Source organism: Nicotiana tabacum, chromosome 24, assembly GCF_000715075.1.
Source record: "Nicotiana tabacum cultivar K326 chromosome 24, ASM71507v2, whole genome shotgun sequence".
NCBI lineage: Eukaryota > Viridiplantae > Streptophyta > Magnoliopsida > Solanales > Solanaceae > Nicotiana > Nicotiana tabacum.
The window spans coordinates 28,769,353-28,795,936 of record NC_134103.1 but is presented as its reverse complement, the minus strand read 5'-3'; the positions used below and the strand labels follow the sequence as shown (position 1 = coordinate 28,795,936).

Below are 26,584 nucleotides of genomic sequence, written 5' to 3'. Positions count from 1 at the left end.
TTTCTTGCACTTCTTGTTATCAAGGCAAGTTGATTATTAGACCATCACTAATAAAGGTTGGGATTGAGTCCCCTGCATTTTTGAAACGTATACAAGGGGATATTTGTGGACCTATTCACCCACCTAGTGGGTCGTTTAGATATTTTATGGTCTTAATATCTGCATCTTCTAGATGGTCTCATGTGTGCCTATTGTCATCTCGCAACCTGGCGTTTGCAAAATTAATAGCACAAATAATCCAGTTAAGTCTATTCGACTTGATAATACTGCTGAGTTTTCATCCCAAGCATTTAATGATTATTGCTTATCAATTGGGATAAAAGTGGAACATCTTATAACTCATGTTCACACTCAAAATGGCCTTGAAGAGTCTTTGATTAAACGTCTGCAATTGATAGCAAGACTGTTACTCATGAAAATGAAATTACCTACTTCTGTTTGGGGTCATGCCATTTTGCATGCAACAATGCTAATTCGTCTCAGGCCGATAAATTATCATAAATATTCCGCATTGCAATTAGTTTTGGGTCATGAACCTCATATATTTCATCTAAGAATTTTTGGATGCGTTGTTTATGTGCCTGTAGCACTGCCATACCGCACCAAGATGGGTCCCCAAAGAAGGTTAGAAATATATGTTGGGTTTGAATCGCCCTCCATTATTTGCTACCTCAAAACATTAATGGAAAATTTGTTCACTGCTCGATTTGCAGATTGTCGATTCGATGAGGCATTTTCCCCAAAATTAGGGGGAGAAATTGGTGAAATCAAACGGAAAATTTCGTGAAAAAATCCATCATTGTCTCATCTTGATCCATGTGCTTCTATTTGTAAAAAAAAGGTGCAAAACATTATCCATTTGTAGAAAATAGCAAATCAAATGTCGGATGTATTTACGGATCTGAAAAGGATAACGAAATCACATATCCCTGCAGAGAATGTTCCAATCCATATTGATGTCCTTGTTGGAAAATCTTCTAGTGTCATAGCTAATGAGTTAAAAGCACGCCTAAAGCGTGGCAGACCATTGGGTTCTAAGGATCGAAATTCTAGAAAAAGGAAAATAAATGATCAATATGACACTATGAAAGAGTCTCATCAAGAAACCCATGATTTAACCAATCCTGAGATTCATGAGAATATCGATGAGCCTGAGACTCAAGAAAATAAGGAACTATCAATAAATCCAATCGATATTGAGACAAATTTGAATCGATTGAATATAGTGGTGGATTATGTCTTTGCATACAATGTTGCATCTAGCATTATGCAAGATAATGAGGATCTTGAACCTTAATCTGTTGGAGAATGTCGACAAAGACGTGATTTTGGCAAGAAGCAATCCAATCTAAGTTGGATTCACTTGCGAAACGTGAAGGTTTTGGGTCTGTAGTCCAAACACCTAATGGTGTTAAACCTGTTGGCTATAAATGGGTCTTTATACGTAAAATGAGTGAGAAAATGAGGTACAAAGATATAAGGCACGCCTTGTTGCACAAGGATTTTTACAAAGGCCTGGTATCGATTATGAAGAGACGTATTCTCCTGTTATGGATGCTATAACGTTTCGTTATCTCATTAGTCTTGCTTTCCATGAAAAGTTTGACATGCATTTAATGGATATAGTTACAACCTACCTTTACGACTCACTTGATAATGAGATATACATGAAAATTCCCGAGGGATTTAAAATGCCTGACGTACATAATTCAAAGTCTGGAAAAATATTTTCAATCAAATTGCAAAGATCTTTGTATGGTCTAAAGCAATCAGGAAGAATGTGGTATAACCACCTTAGTGAATATTTATTAAAGGAAAGTTATATAAATGATTCCATTTGTCCATGTATTTTTATAAAGAAAACAACATCGGAGTTTGTTGTACTTGTCGTATATGTTGACGACATAAACCTTATTGGAACTCCTACAGAACTCCAAAAGGCAATTGATTATTTAAAGAAGGAATTCGAGATAAAAGATCTCGGAAAGACAAAATTATGTCTCGGTTTGTAAATTGAACATTTGGCAAACGAGATTTTTGTTCATCAATCTGCCTACATAGAAAAGGTATTGAAATGGTTTTACATGGATGGAGCACATCCATTAAGTACTCCAATGGTTGTTCGATCACTTGATGTGAATAAGGACCCGTTCCGACCTCAAGAAAAGAATGAAGAGTTTCTTAGTCCTGAAGTACCATATCTTAGTACAATTTGTGCACTAATGTATCTTGTTAACACTATAAGGCATGGCATAACCTTTTCAGTTAATGTCTTAGCAAGATATAGCTCTGCTCCTACAAGGAGACATTGGAATGGAATCAAACACATATTGCGGTATCTAAAAGAGACTACCGATATGGGCTTATTTTATGGCAATGATTGCAGTCTCGATCTTGTAGGTTATGCCGATGCTGGGTATTTATCTGACCCACACAAGGCTCGATCTCAAACATACTATGTGTTTACATGTGGAGGCACTGCAATATCTTGGTGATCGACTAAGCAATCAATCGTGGCTACTTCATCTAATCATGCTGAGATAATTGCTATTCATGAAACAAGTCGAGAATGTACATGGTTGAGGTCTGTAATACACCTTAATCGAGACAAATGTGGTTTGAAGTGTGACAAACTACCCATAATTTTGTATGAAGACAATGCAGCATGCATAGCTCAATTGAAGGAAGGATTCATAAAAGGAGATAGAACAAAGCACATTTCATCAAAGTTATTTTTCACACATGATCTTCAAAAGAATGGTGATATCAGTGTGCAACAGATCCGTTCAAGTGATAATATGGCTGATTTTTTCGCCAAATCTCTACCGACATCAACTTTCAAGAAACTAGTGTACAAAATTGGGATGCGAAGGCTCAAGGATGTGAATTGATGCTCTTATCAGGGGGAGTTAATACGCGGTGTACTCTTTTTTCCTTACAAAATTTTGTGCCACCGGGAACCAAAAAGCGTATTCCTAAACATGTGTACTCTTTTTCCTACAATAGGATTTTTTTTTCTAATAAGGTTTTAACGAGGTACATTATCTATGGACATTCAAGGGGAGTGTTATAAGAAATATTAAATTATGGTGAATGTCTACTCTTCCTCCATAATCTTCATCTCAAATGCTTAATGACATATTCAATGACATATTTTCTATGTTTAATGACATATTCAATGACATATTTTCTTCATTTTTATGCCTATATAAAGACCTTGTAATAGATAAGAAAATACACATAATTGAAAAAAAAATAAAAATCACTTCTCCATTTCTCCCTGTATCTCTTAGCTTATTTTTTCTTGTTCTATATTGTTAATTCGAATTATATTTCATAACAAACTTAAAAGTTTTCAGAATTAAGACCTCTTTTTCACTCTGTTTTTTGGTTGCTTACAATAACCAACACGATGTACACGATTAGAAAGCATTCCGAGTCAATAACCGCCACGTACCTGAAATCTTCAACGGTCGTACCGTTACATTGCGCTGATGCGCACATTAGCACTATCAAAACGCCGTCGTTCCTTACCAAGTCCTCCTATAGTTCGTTCAACTCCCTAGACTCAAAAATAGAAATACGACAAAAATAGAAAAAAGAACTACACAATCCCATATTACCAAACGCTCCCTTTTGCGCGTGTAAACCCAACATATTAAACCTTCTTCACAGTCAATTCACAGAGTCTTTCACGCGCCAATTCCTCGTTGTATGCATAAAATTAAAAACCTTAACATAAAACAAAATAATTTAATATTCTCTTTTTTTCTTTTTTCCAAAAATATTCTCTTCTTCAACGCGGTTAAAGAAATGGAAAAAACTTGGTTGAGAAGCAGAAGAAGAAAAGGTTGAATTTATGAAAAATTCAATCGTTGGAAAACTCGTCTTCTTCGACTTCGTTCAACTTAATTCATAATTTATAATTTAACTAAAAAAACAAATATACATAAAAGAAGAAGAAGACGAGAAGTAGAATTGCTCCGGCGACGACGTAGGTCCGGCGAAATCAAAGCAATATTCTGTTCGGAGACGGCGTAGTTCCGGTGAGATCAATTGAATTGTAGAAGAAGAAGACCATTCAGTTCTGGAGAAGAATATTTGGTCCGCGTGATCAGAGGAATTATGGCGGGGGGATGGAGAGGATCTGGATCGGCGGATGGAACGACGGCGATGAGGAACCGAATCGCATCTTCTAAGAATATTCGTTTGGGTAAAGTACAGCCACAAGCGCCTGGTCATCGAACCGTGTTTTGTAATGATCGTGATGCCAATGCTCTCGCCAAATTCAAGGTTTTTTTCTCTTTTCATTCTTAATTATTATGTATATGTTATTTCCTCTGTTAAAGTCAAATTTTTTTCTTAATTATCACCAAATGCATTGGTTTAGAATGGTAAATGTGCGTTCAGGGATTGGTTGATGTGTAAGGACTTGAAATATTTTGAGTTTACTGGCTGGGGGTTTAATTAAAAGTTTCCGCTATGCGTGGGTCTGGGAAGGACTGGACCATATTAATTCTGTTGCATGACCACTGACATCCTGGTTACACACTGATAATGCTTACAGTTGTGCTAAGGCTCCCTTTCAGTAATGGGAAAATGATGGATAGGTTATATACTATTTGGAATGGCTAGTTGGTGGCAAAACTCTCTTTTTAAAGGATCACTTAAATCGTTTATCAAGGAAGATTCCAAATGTTAGCTGTCTAGTGCTGTGCATATACAACCATGTTCTTTACAAGTGTTAATTGAACCTAAAAATGATGTGGTGAATTCCCTTTTCTTTTTCAGGGAAATTCTGTGTCGACTACAAAGTATGACATCATAACATTCTTGCCAAAGGGGTTATTTGAACAGGTAAATTGTTTTATCTCCTATGTTGCGTCTTTTATTATTGCTTTCACTCATTTAAGTAGTCCGTATCTCTACCGAGCTTTAACTGTAAGTTCAGTTCGAAAGTTGGAAACTTCCCAGTTACACAAAATTTAGTCAAATCAGATATACATGAGCTTATTATACAGGACGTTTAATACAAAGGTCCATGATCCTGCAATAATTTCCTAGAAGGACCTCGCTCGAAATCATGTATGCCATGTTGAAACCTATTAACATACAATGTAGAGGGAGAAGTTTCTTGAGTAACTAGTAAAGATTTTTAAGTAGGTTCATGCATGCAATATGATACTGGTCAAGAAAAAAGCTCATGAAAACTATAAGATATGGTCCCACCGTATCTATATATATAAAAAAAAAAGAAAAGTAATAGGAGATGTTCTGTTTCCCCTATATGAAAAATTTTCAAAGATATTAGCATATTGGAATTTTTTTTGATAAGTAGGGTAAAGTTTTATATAAGCACCAGCATCACGAGTATGATGTCATGTACAACAGTACATCAAAAGAAGATCCTACAAGTTGTGCAAAGAACTAATAAGGTCAATCATGGCCTCAACATCGTGAGTATCATGTATATTTTCCATGTTACTCCAAAAGTAAGCAAAGAAATACAATGAAATTTAAGACTAGCTACATTCTCCTTTTTCTCTTCAAAAATTTTGGAGTTTCTCTCTCTCCAGATGACCCACCAAGTGAAAATTTGAACTTTGTAAGAAGCAGAACTTCGCCAAATCTTTTTCCAAGGCCAAATTGATATTGCATTGTGTGAATTGAGCAAAAGGGTGTAGCATGACTTGACTGAAAAGATACCATCTTTCCTGCCTTTCCAACAGATGTTGTCTATCTTGTCTGCTATTGTAGATTAGCATGTTGGAAATTTAGAATGTTGGAATGTCGTCTTTTACATTTAAATTAGTTATTACATAACCGTAAATATGGATAAAGTTCCCAATCCAGCTGTTTTATTCAATTCTTGTCTTTTTATAATCTTTATCTTATCTCTTCACCCTTCTTTTTATACTGACAGTTCAGGCGGGTGGCTAATCTGTATTTCCTTATGATCTCAATTTTGTCGTGCACTCCGGTCAGGTATGTCAAGTTCTCTCTTCAGTATGTATTATGTGGGTTAACTTATCCTCTCTCTTTGTCTCCCCAAACACTAAAAAGATAGAAGGGGGGATGTGCTCGTGAGAATAAGTGGGGTTACTTTATCGTGAGAATTGGGCCCGGAAGAAGAGTTTTTTTCTTTATTTCGATCATCTGGCGATTAAATCTTCTTGCAACTGTTTTAAGATTTGAATCAGTACATTGTATTAGCTGAGCTATGTTCCCTGCATATTTGCGCCTGAAAAATATTGCTTTAATGCAGTCCTGTAAGTCCAATAACGAATGTGCTTCCTTTGAGCTTGGTGCTTCTTGTCTCTCTTGTTAAGGAGGCTTGGGAGGATTGGGTGAGTACTGGTTGTCCATTTCCTTCTCATAGTTTTGATTCATAAAATGCCATTTTTTATGACGTTCTTAAGATAGATTAACAGACTACTGGGACCTATGTCCTTTTTCCCTTTTGCATCTAACCTATTTGCTTACGTTTGCTTTTCGTGTTCCTTTGATATTATTACAGAAGCGTTTTCAGAATGACTTGTCAATTAACAATTCTTCTATAGACGTGTTGCAAGATCAAAATTGGGTTTCTGTACCTTGGAAGAAGCTGCAGGTTGGAGACATTGTGAGAGTAAGTGTAAACATACAAAGAAGTCATTGCAGTTTTGTACTCTCTTTTGTTTTTTATCCAACTAGCTATGTAGCTTTCTCGGTCCAGCTCTTTTGTTTGTGACGCTCATTATCGACTTTTGTTTTGTCTGATTTGTGACATAAGAATTATCTTTCCTTAGCTTGTTTGAAGGTTATTGTCTGCTAGTTTGTTATGTTAATGGCTATTTCACGTGGATGTGACGTTGATTATTATTAAGTATGTAATCTGCATGGGTACATTCACATTTCAGAAGGATTTTTTCCTACTTTGAATGATCCATATATACCGGCTTCCTAGTTGACTGACATGTTTGGACTAGGGTAACCAATGTAAATGGAACCACAGACGGTATCAGTGTAAAAGAAGTGTTGGAACACATACTTTAATTTCTTGTCACTTTATTGATAAATGCTCTATTGTTTTTCCAAGACTAACCTATTCCTCTTTGATCTTATAGTTTCAAAAGAGATTTTAGTCTGATCATAGAATCTGGAATGACATCCAACTATTTAATGTTTAAGTCCCAAGAACATCTAGCCAATCAACTTTTCTTTAGTTAAATGCTTTAGTATGGGGTAGGAGAGAGGGTGTATACCAGCAAGGCAACAACCTTCTACTTGCATTTCTGCAAAGTGGCTGTTTCCACTCCTCAAACCCTTGAACTACTAGTCATCAAAGGAGAAAGTCTATATTATGCCAAAGCTGTCGTGGATATGTTTCTTTTTGCATATATATATATGAGTTAGAATCTACCTTTGCTAATGTCAGAGCTGGATGTCTGGTCGTGAAACCAGTTAGTCACATGACCTTTTAAATTCTGGCTTTGAGTGAGCTATGTGAATGGCTAACTACTAAAATATTTGAATTCATGTTACCGTACATTTCCCTCTTGGTGGATTCTTGTACATTGCGGAAGATGGTGAATAATTGGTACTGTCATCCTCTTAATTGCTCATGAGAAAGACGCTAGATTACTTATTTACCTGCCCCTTAACTGCACCCTCTCTACTCCGTCCTTGCTTGGAGCAATGCCATGTTGAAGACCATCCATCCGCTATTTAGTGAGCTCCAAAACAACATTAATGAAATAGAGGTAGACTTACCTAATCATAAATCAAAGACTCTGTCTTCTCAGTATATTGAATTGGTAACACACCACTCAAGAAAGTTGTTTTGCACATCATTAAACAAGATATTAGACAAATACTGGGATACTTCATTTATTGAAGTACAGGTAGCTTTAGTAGCTGAGAACTTTGAATCTAAGCTCCAAAACTTATATAAATTAAGTCCTTATTTTATGTGGGGTTGAATCTAAAGAGTTATAGACAGCCACCGGTCTGCTTGTCAAGCTCACTCTGTGGGCTCCCACCCTGGGGATGACTATCTGGCCATCATTCAAATTTGGAAGATCTACTAGGATGATTATGGAGAGTTTTCAAATGGAAAATACACTCTGTTCCTTCTCCCACAAGAAAAAAGTTAAGGAATCCAAATTTGTTGCTTCTCAAAATAGTTGCAGTACTTCAAAAGAAATTTGTTTGTGAACTTTTGACAAAAAACTAGGCAATGCTCTTTATTTCAGTGAAGAATTTAAGGTGGTATCAGTTGGCTATTCTTGTGCAGGTTAAGCAGGATCAGTTCTTTCCAGCAGATCTTCTTGTTCTTGCCAGCACAAACCCTGATGGTGTCTGCTACACTGAGGTTGTACTTGGTCTGCATCAAATGATCTTTTTTTTTTTTTTTTAATTTCCTTTTGAGAAAAAACTAGCTTGGTCTAGTTTATTTCGAAAGGAATATTCTTATATACCATAAATGAATGCACTGGTCTCTTATCTCTACCGTCCTCTCTTGATTTCTTCATGAATTATTGCAGACCGCAAATTTGGATGGCGAAACTAATTTAAAGATCAGAAAAGCACTAGAGAAAACCTGGGATTATGTGACTCCCGATAAAGTTTCTGAATTTAAAGGTTGGTCCTCTGTGCTGCTGCGGTTCAGTCTAATGTCATGCATGTATGTGGGTTTTCTGATGTCCACTTTAACATCAATAGTCATGGTTTAATTTTATTTACTTAGCATGTAAGTTCAGGAGGTGTGGGACTACACTGGGTATGTTGTTGTTGTAGGTTCAGAAGGTCATACACTGTTGATACTTATCTTCTGACCTTGGCGTTAGAAGCACAGGTGGAGTAATTGTCAACGTGGTGTCCACATAATGAAAACACAGATTCATGTATAAATATAAGTTACTGCGAACGAACAGCTTAAAACATTTTAGATTGTTACCATTGAGTATCTATGATCTCCTGCGGAATGCTTATTAACAGAAATGCTATTGCTGTATCATTTATATCACAAAATGATGATCTTGTTACGTCTTTAGTGAAATCTTGATTATTTGATTCTAATGCAACCCATGAATATTCCTTTGTAGGATGATGTGTTTGATATTTCCTTGTATGTTTCGTCTTTCCAGGAGAAGTACAGTGTGAGCAACCTAATAACTCATTATACACTTTCGCTGGCAATCTGATAATTCAAAAACAAACCTTGCCACTCGGTCCAAATCAACTTCTATTAAGGGTACTTAGTCTTTTCCTGTGTGTTTTTTCTTCTTCTTTTGGCTGTTTGTTTGTTTGTTTGTTTGTTTGTTTGTTTGTTTGTCTCTCTCTCTCTCTCTCTGGTTCATACGATATTATGTAGATGGAAAGGTTATGGTTTATTGACTCTTATTGGTGGTTCATGTTAAGATGACCTGAGTCCTTCTCTTTTCCATTTTGTGCATTAAACTTGGAGTTTCTCTGCATTTTGCTATCCTTCTTTTCTGATGCGGAGAAAGTATACTTGTTGAATATGAGTTTCATTTTCCTTCTTGATATTACCTCTATTTTGTACAGGGCTGCAGTCTGAGAAACACAGAGTACATTGTTGGAGCTGTCATTTTTTCAGGGCATGAAACAAAGGTACCAATTCTGTATTTAAGTTATAAGCTACCACACACACATACACACGCTATCTATCGTTGTCTCTCCCCCTGTACCCCCCTTTTTTTGGGAGCACGAGTTAATTTTGCTAGGCATCTTTCAAAAATAATCTAATGAAGTAGATTACTCATGCCATTAACTAGTTCAGTAACAACTATTTCTTTTAAACAACAACAACAATCCAGTGGAATCCCACAAGTGAGGTCTGGGGAGGGTAGTGTATACGCAAGCCTTACCCCTACCCTGGGAAGGTAGAGAGGCTGTTTCATGGATATTTCTGTTTAAAGATTTTGGAACATCCTGTCGTTAATGAATATTCAATTGGTTTATCTTTATTCTTTGCTTTGTGACCTTTGTTTTCTTTTGCTTCTTCGCCTAGGTTTGTATTTTAAGTAAATCATCAACTGTGTTTTCACTGCAGGTTATGATGAACGCTATGAAGATTCCTTCCAAGAGAAGCTCCTTGGAGAAGAAACTTGATAAACTTATTCTGACTCTTTTTAGTGTTCTCTTCAGCATGTGTCTATTGGGAGCTATAGGCAGGTTCGATTAGTTTCTACAACCTACCTGCCATTTTAGAAGACTGCTTTATATTCCCATCAATGTTGAAAAGGTTTCTTGGATCTTTGCAGTGGTATCTTCATAAATAAGAAATATTATTATTTACGGTTTGAAAGCAGTGCAGATGCACAATCCAATCCTGACAATAGATTTGTGGTAACTAATAGATTCTCTCGACTTGCTGACCTTCTCATTATTTCTGCTGTTCTTTCTTTGTATTTGTTTCCAATCACTCTTTTGGGTTTTGCACAGGTTGCTGCTTTGACCATGTTCACCTTAATCACTCTGTATTCACCGATTATTCCCATCTCTCTCTATGTTTCTGTTGAGGTAGATCTTAACAGTTTTTGTTTGTTTTTGTTGCTGCGTTATGCAGAATTTTGATTTGAAGTATCTCTTACTCTTATCTTTTCTCTGGTTTTCACTTACAGATGATTAAGTTTATTCAGTCCACAAAATTTATCAACAATGATTTACACATGTACCATGCTGAGAGTAACACCCCTGCACAAGCAAGGACATCTAATTTGAACGAGGAACTTGGGCAGGTAATTTTGAGTCAGGGACTAGTATGGTGAAATTGTTTTGCTCGCGGTGCAATATGTGTCCTTATTTTCCCTTGGCTATAATTTTAACTGTCTATCTGTGAATCATTGATCTCAATGGGTAGGTGGAATACATATTTTCTGACAAAACTGGAACTCTAACGAGGAACTTAATGGAGTTTTTCAAGTGTTCAATTGGAGGAGAGATATATGGCAGTGGTATTACTGAAATTGAGATGGGAACTGCACAAAGAAGTGGAATGAGAGTTGAGGTAAACAACCTTTAAATAGGGATAAAATATAAACAGATTCATGGCTCTGCATTTTGTTGATTTAGGGAATTGTTATAGGTCCAAAAATCATCAAACGAGGCACGTGAAAAAGGTTTCAATTTTGATGATGCTCGGCTGATGCGAGGTGCCTGGAGGAATGAATCTAATCCTGATGCATGCAAGGTATATAATTGGATTATTATAGTGGAATAAAGCCACAAATAGCAGTTGGTCTATCCCTGATAAACCCTCCAAATGGTGATCTCCCCCCACCAGTGAGTTTCAAGCATATCAGCTGTGAGGTTGTCAAGAGTTAAGTTGCGGAACAAGCTACCCATCAAAGCCAAGGAGTATGCTAGATAGGACCTTAACCTTCTATGTCGACTCCAGGAGCTCAGTGACTGAAATATTTGACTGTAATTTCATATGGAAAGTTTTAAAATTGGAAGCTTTTCATAACCTTTTGGTTATGTCACTGCTGCTGTAAGAATTCAAATTAAACCTTACTATCAATTATAAAGGGCAGCCCGGTGCACTAAGCTCCCGCTATGCGCGGGGTCCGGGGAAGGGCCGGACCACAAGGGTCTATCGTACGCAGCCTTACCCTGCCTTTCTGCAAGAGGCTGTTTCCACGGCTCGAACCCGTGACCTCCTGGTCACATGGCAACAACTTTACCAGTTACGCCAAGGCTCCACTCTCTCTCTATATATATATATATATGCAGAACCTTTTTGATGTTGTTAACGAAGTTAATGGAAATCAGATATAGCTAAAGTGTAAGTCACACTGTTTAAAAATCAAAAATTTCTATTCATTCGCTCGCCTTTGTTTTATGTTCTTTTTTATACTTCGTTATTTCTGTGTCCTTCAGTTGATAATCATGTGCAACTCATTGTGGTATTGCCCTCCGTTCTCTTACTCCCTTCATCTTAATCTCAATGCCCATCTTTCCCGCATTATTAAGAGAAGACTTGAAAATCGTTGTTGTTTCATTTTATACGGAGAACGTGTTGGGGCTATATATTAAGGAAAAGGTGAACATTTTATATATGGTTTTTTTGGGGGGAATATAAAATTTGGTTAGTAACTTTTGGATTTGAATATCCCCTTCAAGTTAGAGTTGATATGGTGCGAACTTTCACAAACGTGCAGTCTGATTTCTTCTTTAGCACTCATAGACATCTAACCTAACAATGACCAAGGTTGTTTGTTCAGGAATTCTTCAGATGCCTTGCAATATGCCATACCGTGCTGCCTGAAGGTGAAGAGACCCCAGAAAAAATACGATATCAGGCAGCTTCTCCTGATGAAGCCGCTCTGGTTGCAGCAGCAAAGAACTTTGGCTTCTTCTTTTACAAGTGCGTGGCTACTTACAATTTTAATTAAACCTATCAGAAAAAGTAAAATTTCTGTTACATTTATGCTGCTGCAAGTGATACTATTTCGTCGTGAATCTGTTTATAATGTGTATCTATGGAAGCCTAGGAGGTAATTAACATAAATTATGTGGCTGGAAGACTTAAGGAGTGTTGTTGTCTTCAAGTCTAAGTGGTGAAACCAATCACCATTTCATGGGATAGTGCATGTAAACCTATTCTTCTAATCGGATTCTTCTTGTTAGTTTCTTCAAGTATGGAAAGAAGAGATTCAAATTGAAAATGAAATATGCTGTTTCTGGTGCTAACTCTTAAGAACAGCTATAGATTCTTTAACAGAACATTCTGTTACACTAACTACAGGTACAAGAATGGCCCGGGTTGGACAAAGACAATAATCACCATTTTGGTGGGAGGTTGAGTTGTTTGCGGTGGGGGTAGGGAATTTTAATTGTAGAATCAATTGAGAAATCTAGTGATGGCGTGAACCAAATTTCTGGTATTTATTTTCTTGAGGTGTCAACTTGTTAATTGCATGCTATTTTTCTCTCGGTGGAAGATTATTTAAGAAAGAGTATATTGTCGGTAACAGAAACCGGATTCAACAAATTATCTGTTAGAACAGTTAGCAAAAGGCACTGTCTGCTAAATACATAGTTATATCAGATTATGGAAAGAGTTAGGGTTTCTTATTTTGTGTCATTGTTACTGCTCGCTCTTCTATTTATTTCTGGTCCTCTGTTAATTTTACATTTTTGCAGGCGTACTCCAACATTGATTTATGTGCGTGAATCACACGTTGAGAAGATGGGAAAGGTTCAAGATATACCCTATGAGATTTTGAATGTCCTTGAATTCAACAGGTCTTTGGACTTTTAAACTTATAATATCTGTTGCCTGCATGATGCTATGAGGTTTGACTGTTATCCTTATTTTTGTATTCAGTACGAGAAAGCGTCAGTCTGTTGTATGTCGCTATCCTGATGGCAGATTGGTACTCTATTGCAAGGTAGGCACTTTACAAAGAAAGACCTTTTACTTGGATTACTTCTTAGAATATTATCATAGAACCTTCATTTCACAGGGTGCAGATAATGTTATTTATGAGAGGTTGCATGATGGAGACAATGATTTGAAGAAAAGAACGAGGGAGCACTTGGAGCAATTTGGTGCTGCTGGACTTCGTACACTTTGCTTGGCTTACAGAGATCTAACCCCATATGTGTATGAAAGTTGGAACGAAAAATTCATTCAAGCAAAATCTTCTCTTCGAGAACGAGAGAAGAAATTGGATGAGGTGCGTATCAGTAGTTCACACTGCTGTTATATTTTCCAGATCTACATTTTTGTCTGTTTTTTATTTTTTTTCCTTTTTGGAGGTGACTTTTGTAATGATTGTTAATTCATTGTTTGGAACATTTAAGTTAGTCTTTTCTTGGGATTTCTTGTTTTAACGTTATTCTGCGCTACTTAACATTGATTGATGGAAGAGATTTGAAAATCTGCTAGTCCCTTTTGGCAAGGGTTGCTCTATTCTGCATGTATCAAAAGTTCCCTTCATTGTTATCCTTCAGACTCAAGGTGTCGGACTTTAGTTCCAAAATTGATTTCAAAGTATAGTTTGATCTACTCCAGAGAATGGATGATGTAATTAAACTCATTAATAGCTTAATGGCAACAGTTCGTAGTAGATCTCAAGTATTTGCCTGCTGTTATCAGCTGTTATAACAACAACAACAACAACAAAAAACCCAGTTTGATCCCAACAGGTGGGGTCTGGGGAGGGTATTCTGTACGCAGACCTTACCCCTACCTAATGCAGGTAGAGAAGCTGTTTCCAATAGACCCTCGGCTCAGGAAGGGCAAGAAGAAGAGGAAAGCAAGGAAGGAAGAAAGATGGAAGAGAAAAGAAAAGGGAGAGATAAAGGATAAGTAGTACCAAATAATAGCAACAGGGCATACAATACCTGAGGCGAACAAAACCACACAACGTAATAAAAATCTAAGAATATGAAGGGACATGCATGCTACTAAGACTATCGGTGAACAACTATAAACTACCTACTAACCTTCTACCTCCACACCCTCCTATCAAGGGTCATGTCCTCAGTGAGCTGAAGCAACGCCATGTTTTGCCTAATCACCTCTCCCCATTACTTCTTAGGCCTACCTCGACCTCTTCTCAAACTCTCCATGGCCAACCTCTCACACCTCCTGACAGGAGTATCAATGCTTCTTCTCTTAACATGTCCGAACCATCTCAGCCTCGACTCCCGCATCTTGTCCTCCACGGAGGCTACTCCCACTCTGTCCCGGATAGTTTCATTCTTAATCCTATCTCTCCTGGTACACCCACACATCCATCTCAACATCCTCATCTCTGCTACTCTCATCTCTTGCACGTGGGAGTTCTTGACTGGCCAACACTCAGCCCCATACATCATAGCCGGTCGAACCACAACTCGATAAAACTTACCCTTAAGTATTAGTGGCACATTCCTATCACACAAAACACCGGAAGCGAGCCTCCACTTCATCCATCCCGCTCCGATGCGATGTGCGACATCTTCGTCAATCTCCCCGTTACCCTGGATAATAGACCCGAGATACTTAAAACTCGCTCTCTTGGGGATAACTTGAACATCAAGCTTAACCTCTACGTCTGCATCATGGGTCCCGTCACTGAATTTGCACTCCAAGTATTATGTCTTGGTTCTACTCAGTTTGAAACCTTTAGACTCCAAGGTCTGTCTCCAAACCTCCAACCTCGCGTTAACTCCGCTACGCGTCTCGTCAATCAACACTATATCATCGGCAAATAGCATGCACCAAAGCACCTCCCCTTGGATGTGACGCGACAGTACATCCATCGCCAAGGCAAATAAAAATGGGCTAAGAGCCGATCCCTGGTGCAACCCCATCACCACAGGGAAGTGATCTGAATCACCACCCACAGTCCTCACCCGAGTCTTAGCATCACCATACATATCCTTAATCACCCTAATGTACTTTACGGGAACGCCGCTAACCTCCAAACACCTCCATAGGACCTCCCTCGGAACTTTATCGTATGCCTTCTCAAGGTCAATAAACACTGTATGCAAATCCTTCTTCCTCTCCCTGTACTGCTCCACTAATCTCCTTACCAGATGAATCCTTTTCGTAGTCGAACGCTCCGGCATGAATCCAAACTGATTCTCGGAAATAGACACGCACCTCCTCACCCTGGCCTCCACCACCCTCTCCCAAACCTTCATAGTGTGACTCAACAACTTGTTATCAGCTGTTATGATATTCTTAAATCTTAAGACTATAAATGGATGGAGGTTGTATATTAAGAGATACATTTTGATGATTCATGAATGATACCAGTTCATGTCATTATGTACTCTAGCTTACTACTAGGGTTATGAGGGATGGTTGGGATTTCTTTATCCTTAATTAGAGGTCTTGGGTTCGAGCATTTTGAATGGAGAACTTCTTGGCAGGGATCGCTTTACCTCCTTAGTGGGCCTACCCACCGTGAATTAGGATTAGTTGGCTAGTAGGTTTCAGATACTAGATGGTTAAGCCAAAAAAGAATGTACTCTAGCTAGGAGCCTTCTCTCTCTCTCTCCGATGAAAGAAGGTATTAAATTATTGATTATAGCGCCAAGTTAGTGTATCTGTGCAGATATTACGAGCTGAAAAGAGCATCTGTTGTTAGAAATGGAGGTGTTGAAGTGTGTGACCATCTCATTTAAAAGCTTAAGCTGGTAGAGTTATGTTTTCAACACGCTCCCTCGGGTTCTAGCCTTATTTTTTATCATGGGTCTAGCATTTGGAAATCTTTTTGATAATGGGAGGCGGTGAGACTCAAATTCAGGACCTATGTCTGCTCTGATACCATGTTAAAGTGTATGACCATCTCATCGAAAAGCTTAAGCTGTTAGAGAGACTGCACTTTTATTTACTTAATTAAGTCTTCAGCATGAGGGAGCTGATAAAATCTAACATTTATCTAATTGTTCATATTTTGAAGATTACACAAAAAGTACAAAAAGGAGAGGAGTATTTCAGTTAATGCACCGAGGAGCTTCTTGCTTCAAAGAGATCTTTGGTTTCTTGCTTTACGTAACACCTACAGAACTCACAAATTTATTGATTACCATAAGATACTCTTGTTCTTCTGGACCTTTGCTCCTGTTGCCCAGAGAGATAACCCTTTTCATAATATTATCCTGCCCAAGGCAAGCCTCACTAGTAAGAATCACCCAAATCAAGCCACCTTCTGGGGAACTTTAGTTCTCCAGATAGCCTTCCATGGCCAGTCTACTGTTGGTGTAGTGTTAAGTGCCTTCTAGCCGTACTTGATAGGATATGCTCCTTTGTCTTCCGTCCATCACTGAGAGTCTTTTCTTCAGCCACCCACTTTTACTCCTCCAATTTTGGATTCCGTCCTATCCAAGTACTATAATTACTATCAGCTCTACATTCTACCACTGTTGCATCCTTGACGCTCTTCTTTGCTTATTATTCTTCATCCAGAGTTTTTACTTCTGTTTTAAATTAAACGGCTTCTGTCAAGTGTCATTACTTTTCTAAGTGTGTAGTTTTATGCAGGTGGCAGAACTGATAGAAAAGGATCTTGTTTTGATTGGATGCACTGCTATAGAAGACAAGCTTCAAGAAGGTGTACCTGCCTGCATAGAGACTCTTTCAAGGGCTGGAATTAAGATTTGGGTGCTAACTGGGGATAAACTGGAAACAGCAATAAACATTGCTTATGGTTGGTATAAGAAATAGGCAGTCTATTTTTTGTTGATACTTGATATTTGCTTTCTATGTACTATCTTTTCCTGATTCACTTGTGTATTGCAGCATGCAATTTGATCAATAACAGCATGAAACAATTTGTTATTAGCTCAGAAACTGATGAAATCAGAGAAGTGGAAGATAGAGTGAGCAGCATTTCTTGATTATCTTGTTTGTCAGTTGGCAAATCCACAACAATTTAACAATTACTGTTTTTTTTTCACAAGGGTGACCAAGTGGAGCTTGCTCGTTTTATGAAAGACACAGTCAAGAATGAGCTCCGGAAATGTTATGACGAAGCACAAGAGTTTCTCCATTCGGCATCTGGACCAAAGTTAGCACTAGTAATTGATGGGAAGTGCTTAATGTATGCCTTAGACCCCAGTCTTCGTGTAATGTTGTTGAATTTGAGCTTGAATTGCAGTGCAGTGGTTTGCTGTCGTGTTTCTCCTTTACAGAAAGCTCAGGTGAGGTCCTTAAGCCACCTTGGAAACTGTCAAGTGGACTTGTGGTTTCTTCACGCTGAAACATGCTTTTTTAACTAAAAGCATGGATGCAGTCACCATTTTCATCCATCCCTTTCATGCAATAGGAGCCCTCTTAGTTTCTGTCAGTCACATCTGCCTGGCAGCTAAATGCCATAAATTTATACGCATATGATAGGTTTCATCAAATCTGTTCCCTATCTCACTTTATTACTGTGTAATAAAGTCGGCATATTTGTATGCCTGGGAATGTTCTTTTGGGGTTCACATTTCATTATCAACCGTTTTAGTTTCTTCTGGAGTCACCATTACAGTTTAGAGTTTTGGTGATATTGTTGAAGTTACAAATAAAAATACTGTAATGTTAGGATGAGCTTTTTGATTGTCAAACTTGTAGGCTAGAGATATTTAGCGACTTTCCGATTGCTTTCAGGTAACCAGCTTGGTTAGGAAGGGGGCACAGAGAATTACTCTTAGTATTGGTGATGGTGCTAATGATGTGAGTATGATTCAAGCTGCTCATGTTGGTGTTGGAATAAGTGGACAGGAGGGAATGCAAGCAGTCATGTCTAGTGATTTTGCAATAGCTCAGTTCCGCTTTCTCACCGATTTATTGCTTGTCCATGGGCGCTGGTCATATCTTAGAATATGCAAGGTTTATCTTCATCTGGTCTTCTTTGTGCAAACTTGTATGGTCTGTTCGGGAAGTTGTGTGATCTGGAAGTTTTATATGCAGGTGGTGACATATTTCTTTTACAAGAATCTGATGTTTACACTGACTCAGTTTTGGTTTACCTTCCGCACTGGATTCTCTGGTCAGAGGTTCTATGATGATTGGTTCCAGTCTCTCTACAATGTGATCTTCACAGCGCTTCCTGTTATTATTCTTGGGCTTTTTGAGAAGGTATCTTATATTTTACTATAGTTTTTTCGCAGCTTTTACAATGTATGACAGTGATGATTGTTCTAACTACGATGTTGTTTCTTGTTGTTTATACACTTATTGTGCATTTAGGATGTCAGTGCATCTCTCTCCAAGAAATATCCCGAGTTATACAGGGAAGGAATTAGAAATACATTCTTCAAGTGGAGAGTTGTGGCTACCTGGGCTTTTTTTGCAGTTTATCAATCATTAGTCTTGTATAATTTCGTAATTTCTTCGAGTACAAAGGGCATGAATTCATCTGGCAGGATGTTTGGCCTATGGGATGTCAGTACAATGGCCTACACTTGTGTTGTTGTAACTGTCAATTTGCGTCTCCTTATGATGTGCAACACAATTACAAGATGGCATCACATTAGTGTTGGAGGGAGTATATTATTATGGTTCATTTTCGTCTTTATCTACTCGGGTATCCACTTGCATAAAGAGCAGGTTAGTTTCCGTACATGTTTATTGTGTTCCTAATGTCAATTAACTTTCTAACGTTGTTTGTTCTTGTTCACCACAGGAGGGTATCTATTTAGTCATCTTTGTCCTGATGGGCACATTTTATTTCTACCTCACGCTGCTGCTTGTACCAGTTGCTGCACTTTTTGTCGACTTCCTATATCAGGGGTAAGTTTCTGCAGTAAATTTTCTTAAACTACTTGAATCAATATTATGTATTACATTTCAGTATACATTATTCTAGGATCTTTTATTTAAACATTCTTTCCAATTCATGAATAAGCTACCTCTCAAGACATATCATTGTCTAAACAAAATTGTGTGAATGAAAATGTAAATTTACCAAGTAATTTCACATCCCTAATTTATTGTATGACTACTGGAAGTAGTTCACTTTTAACACTTCTAGTTGCTTCCTTGCAGGGCTCAAAGATGGTTTTTCCCATATGATTATCAGATTGTTCAGGAAATTCACAAGCACGAGATTGACAATAGCAGGGTTGGGTTATTGGAGATTCGTAACGAGCTTTCTCCAGATGAAGCAAGGAGATATGCCATAATGCAACTACCTGGACAGAAATCGAAGCATACTGGTTTCGCCTTTGATTCACCCGGTTACGAGTCCTTTTTTGCGTCTCAGGCTGGTGTCTTGGCACCTCAAAAGGCGTGGGATGTGGCTCGGAGAGCAAGCATGAAAACACGGCCAAAGGCACCTAGAAAGGGCTGAGGTTCCAGAAATTTTGTACAAAATTTTCTTCTTTAACCCTGCCGTTCACTTTCCCCTAGACAACATTAGCGGATACGTAGAATTAGCTGTGTATTTATTCTTTCGCACACATTCGTCGATTCGTTGTGAATTCTAAAGTTATAGTCGCTAGTAGGGTTTAGGAGATTGTAGCAAAATCATCTGAGAAGTAAACGATAGAAAATGTACATTATTTGATGTAACCTTCCTGAGCGCAACTCCAGCTTGTATCTGTGTATCGATAGTTGTGATAATTTATTTATTTTTGCAATATTATTCATAGATTAGTTATGAACGTGATAGAGGGGAATGTATGTTGATGATATAGATGGCCGATCTTGACCAATCTGGAATCAATGTATAGTTGATTGATTGATAATTTTTAATAGATTAGTTGGAGTAATACAACTGAGTTATATTAGATTACTAGAGCAACCATGGTGATATGTTTTTAACATTAACTTGCAGCACCAAATATGACTATTAAATATTCATTTGTTTCAAACACCGGAAAACATTTTCCTACATGCCAAACACACTACATTCCTTAAACACATGTAAGAGAGTTCCTTCCTAACATGTAGTTGTGCACGTTTGTCAAAAGAACATCGCAAGTAGCTTATTTGAAATAACCATCACCTTCTGAAACAATAAACGGTATTCTAAAACAGGAAACTTGGTTCCCATATGACCCGAGAATGAGAAATGTTGCTATCTGTTATTCCAACATGACCCGAGATCTGTCTGTTAATACAATCTGTGCTTTCCCGGTTTAAAAAGAAATTTGGACCAGTATGTTGATTTTACAGTATCCCACCATAGCTTATAATGTAAACACCCAAATAAAGCTACAGGAACACCAGAAATAGCAGCAATGAGCTTTGGCTGCCAAGCCATATGATTATTATAGACCAAGAAGAAAGTTGCTGCAAAAGCCACGAGCATGCCAACTATCGAGGCAAAGAGTGCCGTGAGTCCAAAGAGTAATTTCTTGGGCAATGACACAAGAAAGTCGTCTTCATTGCAGCGAGATGTCAGAATTGACAAGAACATAATGATGGAAACAATTGAGCAGAACATTGCCACTGCATCTGATATGACAAAAACCGTAAATCCTTTCAATTTTAGCATTATTGGGGTACCTTCATTGTCGTTATTACCGCCTGGCACAGTGAAGGCAGCAGCAAACATCACTGTGGCAATCAAAGTTGCAACAATCATACAATAATTTGCAGTGTCTCTCATCCACCTTTCACCTTCTTTCAACAACAGCTTGTGCTCCTCTGAGAATAATTGCCTCGGCGTTTTTTCATCATTGTTTTTCATCCTGAGAAATGAAGGTGGTACAATTTTCTCCACCTCCTACCAAATAATTACTGCAATCAGATGATAACTAGCAACAGAAAAGGCTACGAGCTCTTCTTTAAAATAAAATGGCTAAGATAGAAATGCATAAGAGAAGTCGTTTCTGACTGCCAATTTTGCTCGAAGTCATCTCTTACCTTAAACCACAATATCTCTCTTTGCAGTCGAAGAGCTGCTCCAGATACCCGGAGAAATGACGGTGGCATAATCTTCTCTTCCTCCTGTACAAATCAGTCATAATTTAAAGGAAGATGACCAAATTATGGCACTCTTACATTAAGACATAGTTCATATATCATCGTAAATTGGATTGATAGGATAGGAAATATAATATGCATACAAGAGAGAGAGAAAAATGACAGAAAGTATGGTCTTCAAAAACTATTTTCTGGTATTCGTTGGGGAGCACAAGATATTTTTACTGAAAAGCATTTTCTAGAGTGGAGGATAAGAGTGTCAACAAATTGGATAGTTTTTTGCATTGAAAACAATAGGACAGAATTTATCACCTTATAGCACACTGCCTCTGTTAACTTTTTAATGGCTTCAATCTCTCTAATCAATTTTCGTAGTGCTTTCCCCATTATAATATCGCAAGGGTTTGGCTGGGCAATTTTTTGATCTATCTCAGTAATTAATTGTTGAAGAGCTTCTTCATATTCAATATTGGCAGGTGTTTGCTCAGCCAGTCTCTGTTGAAGGATCTCTTGCAAAAGCTGCTTAATAGATTCCAAGATTATATCATTACAAGGCATTGGCTGCTCAAGATTCTGTTTGAGCACTTCTATCTCTCCAAAGTGTTGCCCGATTTTCTGTTTGAGAGAGATTGGCTGCCCTAACTTTCCAGCCAAATGGAGAATGTTATTGCCATCAACATCAACACCAAGAGTTATCAAGTCTTTAACTGCTCCTATTTGGTGTATAAGACTGTAGACTTTTTCTTGTCGATGTAAAGCAGCAACATGAAAAATGGTGCGCTTCCTTCTGTCGACTTTCCATATCAGATCAGGATGATCACGAATTAGTACAGCTAAAAACTCTACATTTCCTGCTTTTGCAGCAGAATTCAGTATTTGGGTCTTTGAGATTAGCCGCGCAAGCTCAGCCTCTGGCAATTGTAGACACTCTGCCCAGAGCTCCTCAAGTAGCACACCAGCTTGCTTCTTCAGCAATGATTTTCTCCGAACAACCCAAACCCTTTCGAACCCTAAAATTCCAGCAATGTATACTGAGTATTACAAACTACTACTACTAATAAAGAGCTCCATCTTGTCACAAAACAAAGCAAGAAGAAATAAGCAATATTTCAAGCAAAAAATGCAGAATTTGAATTTGTGATACAATGTTTGTACAAACCTATGTTATGCGGACTCTCCAAAATGATGCCGCACCCGTGTCGGATCCTCCAAAAATACAGAGGATCCGACACACACCCGGCAACATTTCTGGAGAGTACGAGCAATATAGGTACAAACAAGACTGCAAATTGAAACAACAAAAGGTCTTAGTAGATCTTACGTGGAATAAATGGCATCCTGGAAATCATACTAATAAATATTCGCCGCACTGGAGAACAAACTCGCATTCTTCCGGCATTTAGCATATGAACGAACCTATTCCACTTCCCGTCCGGATCTCGCCAACTGATTGTTAAAGCCTTCTTACTTAACGCATGTAAGAGTGATCGGTTTCCTTCTACTATAGTAGTGGCCAAAGCTGTGTCCTTCTTGAAAATATCTAACGCCACATCTGCATGTAAGAACCAAGATAATAATTAATTCTACAGTAGATATACACGTCAAAAGTACTCAAACAGCTTGTTAAAAGTTTAGCGCCCTAACTGATTAAATAACTAATAATGGTCCTATTTTTCGGGCAAGCTGATACAGTGATAGTAGAAGCTGGAAAGCTGCAACATTTTAAAAGTTTGAGTTTAAGAATCATGCAAAAAAGAAAAAGAAAAAGAAAAAAAATTCACATTAACACAAAATAGCACTTGATTGTTTCATTGTGAAAATATTTATAAATATATATGTCGTATCACATAAAAAGAATGTAAATACCACAAAAGCCATAATCAAAGAAAATCAAGAATGCATAGTGAATTCCTTATTTTAGGGTGGAGGGTTTTGAGGCGGTAAAGGAGGGAGAGAGCATGCTTTCTGTGTGCATATGTATGTATCTGTCATATATATATATATCTTTCTGTGTGCATATGTATGTATCTGTCATTGGAAGAGATCTCTCATATTCATACCATACAACTCATGCTGGATCGTGGCTTCGAGAAGTTCAAAGCGTTCTAAGTTGTCTAGTGCGGCAAGATCTGTGACCTTGTAAAGATATACTACCATATCTTTGTGTCCGAGCAAAGCAGCCATTGTGATTGCACTTCCATGTTTACTGATGATGTTGGGTAGCTTGTTATTCTTATCCCGCATTATACTAGCAATTTTAACAACCCCTGACGCAGCTGCAAAACAAAACGCATTAGTTCCGCCGTTATTTGGCAGTTCCAAGTCACTTTCCTCCAATTTATTCACTAGCTTCTGTACAAATCGTGTGCTTCTTGCCACAGCTGCAATGTGAAGAACTCTTTCACCGCGTTTAGTCATCTTAGCTCTACCTAAACTCAAATCCTTTTCCAGAATAGGTTCAGCAGATTCCCAATCATCTCGCAAAGCAGCTTGATAAAGAATTTGTTGTGGTGTCCGACACTTTGTTTTCCTGCCACCTGCAAAATTAAAAGCGTGCAGTGAGTAATGCTTGGACAACTCTTATTTGTAGATGGATATCCTGACGTATATTTATTTTTTATGTAAGTGAATACAAAAATTCAATGAGTATCTGGATTGCCGGACTGTATAACCTATGTTGCTTGGACTTCCCGAAAATATTACCGGGTGTGCCGGATTCTCCAAAAGTAGTGTATATTTGGAGGATCCGACATGGGTGCAACAGCATTTTGGAGAGTCCGCGCAACATAGGGTATAACTAGCAGTATTACATTTACAATCTACTTTGGATGGTCAACTGAATAGCAATTTATAAAAACACTCTCTTTACGGACAACTCCCTCTTTAATTTCTATTCAACTTTATAGTGCTCCCTCTGTACCATGTTATATGGTAACATTTCCTTTTTAATTCGTTTAAAAAAGAATGACAGCTTTCTAATTTTGGAAATAATTAATTGTACTAGAAGGACTAAAGCTATGAAGAGCTTCTCAGAAACAATTGTGGACCTGCAGCTTATGGATTTGCCTTTACAAGGGGCTCAATATACAAGAGGGGAGGACATTTTCCAAGCCTCACGGATTGACATATTCCTAGTTTCTCTAGAATGGAATGAAAGCTTCAATGTTGTCAGACAATTGGCTCTTCCAAGAGTTATTTCAGACCACAAACCTTTATTGTTAGAAAGTGGAAAATGGGACACAACACCATCCTATTTCAAGTTAAAAATATGTGGCTGCAACAAGAAGGATTCATTGATATGGTGAAGGGGTGGTGGCAGAACTATACAATAGGTGGCAGTCCAGATTTTGTACTAATCCAGAAGCTGAGGAGCTTGAAAAAAGATACTGGAACAGGGAAGTCTTTGGTAAGCTAGACACAAGGAGAAGCAGAGCGCTAGATGAGCTGTCAGTTTTAGAGCAGGCAACAGAAAACAGAGCTCCGGACCAACTTGAAAAGCAAAGGTTCATAGCTCTGAAAATGGAGCTGGAAAAGATTGCTAATGCAGAAGAAACCTCATGGAGGCAGAAATCTAGATATTTGTGGTTAAAAGAAGGGGATAGGAATACTAGATATTTCCATACAATGGCCAATTCACACAGGAGGTACAATTCTATTGACAAGCTCAAGATAGGCGATGAGATTACAGATGATAAAGAATTGATCAAGAGGGAGATCTTAAACTACGACCAGAATCTCTACAAAGAAAATGAAGAGTGGAAACCAACTTCCAGCTTTGATGATGTTGCCAGCCTACCAGAAGAAGAGAGAAAGATGCTAGAGCAATGCTTTGAGGAAGAAGAAGTTCATGCCATCATTTAGTCATGTTCCCCTGACAAGGCCCCAGGACTAGATGGCTTCACTATGGTTTTTTTTCAAAAGTCATGGGATTTCATCAAACCAGAGATCATGGCTCCTCCTTGAACTCTTTGTTTCGAATATATTTGTCATATAAGTACTTCATCTTATCCTTATACAAGGATGAGCTGGAATAAGCATGGAACCAAAACTCATCAAGTTCATTTAGTTGCTCTACCCGGAGATTGGCAGCTACATCCCATTCAAGGTTCAACTTCTTCATCCCCCACATGGCCTTGTGCTCTAATTCAACCAAAATATGGCATGCTTTCCCAAATACCAACCGGTACAGAGACATACCAATTGGAGTCTTGTAAGTTGTACGATAGGCACATAAAGCATCGTCAAGTTTCCTTGACCAATCAGTCCGATTTGCATTGACAGTCTTGGATAATATGCTCTTGATCTCCCTGTTGGAGACCTCAACTTGTCCATTAGCCCGTGGGTGATAAGGGGTTGACACCTTATGATTTACACCATACTTAGAAAGTAAAGTGTCGAAGGCTTTGTTGCAAAAATGAGAACCCCCATCACTAATGATAGCCCTTGGGGTGCCGAACCTTGTGAAGATATTTTTCTTTAAGAAAGCCACCACACTCCGTGCCTCATTGTTGGGCAAAGCCACAGCTTCAACCTATTTGGAAACATAATCAACAGCAACCAGAATATAAGTGTTCCCACATTAACTCACAAATGGCCCTATAAAGTCGATGCCCCACACATCAAAAATATCAATCTAAAGAATAGTGGTGAGGGGCATTTCATTCTTCTTGGAAATACCACAAGCTCTTTGGCACTCATATCAATGCCTAACAAGCACCCTAGCGTCTTTGTACAAGGTGGGCCAATAGAACCCACATCTTAGGACTTTTGTAGCAGTTCTCGCCCCACCATGGTGACCACCATAGGGCGAGGAATGGCAAGCTACAAGAATACTCAATTGCTCTTCTTCCGGAACACATTGCCGGATAACACCATCATTGCAAATTTTGAAAAGATATGGCTCGTCCCAATAATAATCCAAGCAGTACCGTTTGAGCTTCTTCCTTTGGTTTGAAGAGATCTCATTCGAGATAATGCGGGTCACAAGAAAGTTAGCCACATCGGCGAACCAAGGTATCCCAGTCACAGACACATAGAGGAGTTGTTCATCCGTAAATGAATCATTAATCTCGAGGCCATCATGGGGCCTCCCCTCCTCTTCTAAGCGGGACAAGTGGTCCGCAACTTGATTCTCACTCCCTTTTCGGTATTTGATTTCAAGGTCAAACTCTTGTAGAAGAAGAACCCATCTCATCAACCTAGGCTTAGAGTCCTTTT

The 26,584-nt window shown here is 38.2% G+C and overlaps 3 protein-coding genes across 6 annotated transcripts; 2 read left to right on the top strand and 1 right to left on the bottom strand.

Moving 5' to 3' along the window:
• Positions 1-3,754: 3,754 nt before the first annotated feature.
• Positions 3,755-20,076, top strand: LOC107759414 (phospholipid-transporting ATPase 3). 4 transcript variants are annotated; one of them, XM_016577358.2, is made up of 27 exons: positions 3,755-4,293; positions 4,792-4,857; positions 5,924-5,985; positions 6,266-6,347; positions 6,518-6,628; positions 8,276-8,353; positions 8,526-8,622; positions 9,129-9,235; positions 9,550-9,615; positions 10,058-10,179; positions 10,269-10,353; positions 10,450-10,527; positions 10,629-10,745; positions 10,868-11,014; positions 11,093-11,197; positions 12,231-12,373; positions 13,153-13,254; positions 13,337-13,400; positions 13,476-13,688; positions 16,994-17,159; positions 17,252-17,331; positions 17,413-17,652; positions 18,104-18,325; positions 18,407-18,574; positions 18,686-19,045; positions 19,122-19,228; positions 19,484-20,076. In XM_016577358.2, the coding sequence occupies exons 1-27, from the start codon at positions 4,126-4,128 to the stop codon at positions 19,785-19,787; spliced, it is 3,660 nt and encodes a 1,219-aa protein (XP_016432844.1). In that variant the 5' UTR covers positions 3,755-4,125; the 3' UTR covers positions 19,788-20,076. The 4 variants fall into 4 exon arrangements, with proteins under 4 accessions (XP_016432844.1, XP_016432843.1, XP_075103273.1 ...); XM_016577357.2 differs by having other exon boundaries at positions 3,756-4,293; positions 8,258-8,353; XM_075247172.1 differs by having other exon boundaries at positions 3,836-4,293; positions 5,929-5,985.
• Positions 20,077-20,544: 468 nt separating this feature from the next.
• On the bottom strand, positions 20,545-21,454 carry LOC107759413 (ankyrin repeat-containing protein NPR4-like). Its single transcript, XM_016577356.2, has 2 exons — positions 21,308-21,454; positions 20,545-21,167 (listed from the first exon to the last, which is right to left on the bottom strand). The coding sequence occupies exons 1-2, from the start codon at positions 21,374-21,376 to the stop codon at positions 20,553-20,555; spliced, it is 684 nt and encodes a 227-aa protein (XP_016432842.2). The 5' UTR covers positions 21,377-21,454; the 3' UTR covers positions 20,545-20,552.
• Positions 21,455-24,384: 2,930 nt separating this feature from the next.
• LOC107775033 (uncharacterized) lies at positions 24,385-25,228 on the top strand. Its single transcript, XM_016594707.1, has 2 exons — positions 24,385-24,584; positions 24,700-25,228. The coding sequence occupies exons 1-2, from the start codon at positions 24,385-24,387 to the stop codon at positions 25,226-25,228; spliced, it is 729 nt and encodes a 242-aa protein (XP_016450193.1).
• Positions 25,229-26,584: the final 1,356 nt, after the last annotated feature.

Excerpts from the sequence above, each read along its gene's own strand:
- LOC107759414 (XM_016577357.2), top strand. The coding sequence starts at position 4,126 with ATGGCGGGGGGATGGAGAGGATCTGGATCGGCGGATGGAACGACGGCG. Across the intron at positions 10,180-10,268 it reads CTATTGGGAGCTATAGGCAG|TGGTATCTTCATAAATAAGA; the intron begins GTTCGATTAGTT and ends GGATCTTTGCAG. Across the intron at positions 11,015-11,092 it reads GAAGTGGAATGAGAGTTGAG|GTCCAAAAATCATCAAACGA; the intron begins GTAAACAACCTT and ends GAATTGTTATAG.
- LOC107759413 (XM_016577356.2), bottom strand. The coding sequence starts at position 21,376 with ATGCCACCGTCATTTCTCCGGGTATCTGGAGCAGCTCTTCGACTGCAA. Across the intron at positions 21,168-21,307 it reads GAGAGATATTGTGGTTTAAG|GAGGTGGAGAAAATTGTACC; the intron begins GTAAGAGATGAC and ends ATTATTTGGTAG.
- LOC107775033 (XM_016594707.1), top strand. The coding sequence starts at position 24,385 with ATGAAGAGCTTCTCAGAAACAATTGTGGACCTGCAGCTTATGGATTTG. Across the intron at positions 24,585-24,699 it reads TCAGACCACAAACCTTTATT|GTGGCAGTCCAGATTTTGTA; the intron begins GTTAGAAAGTGG and ends ACTATACAATAG.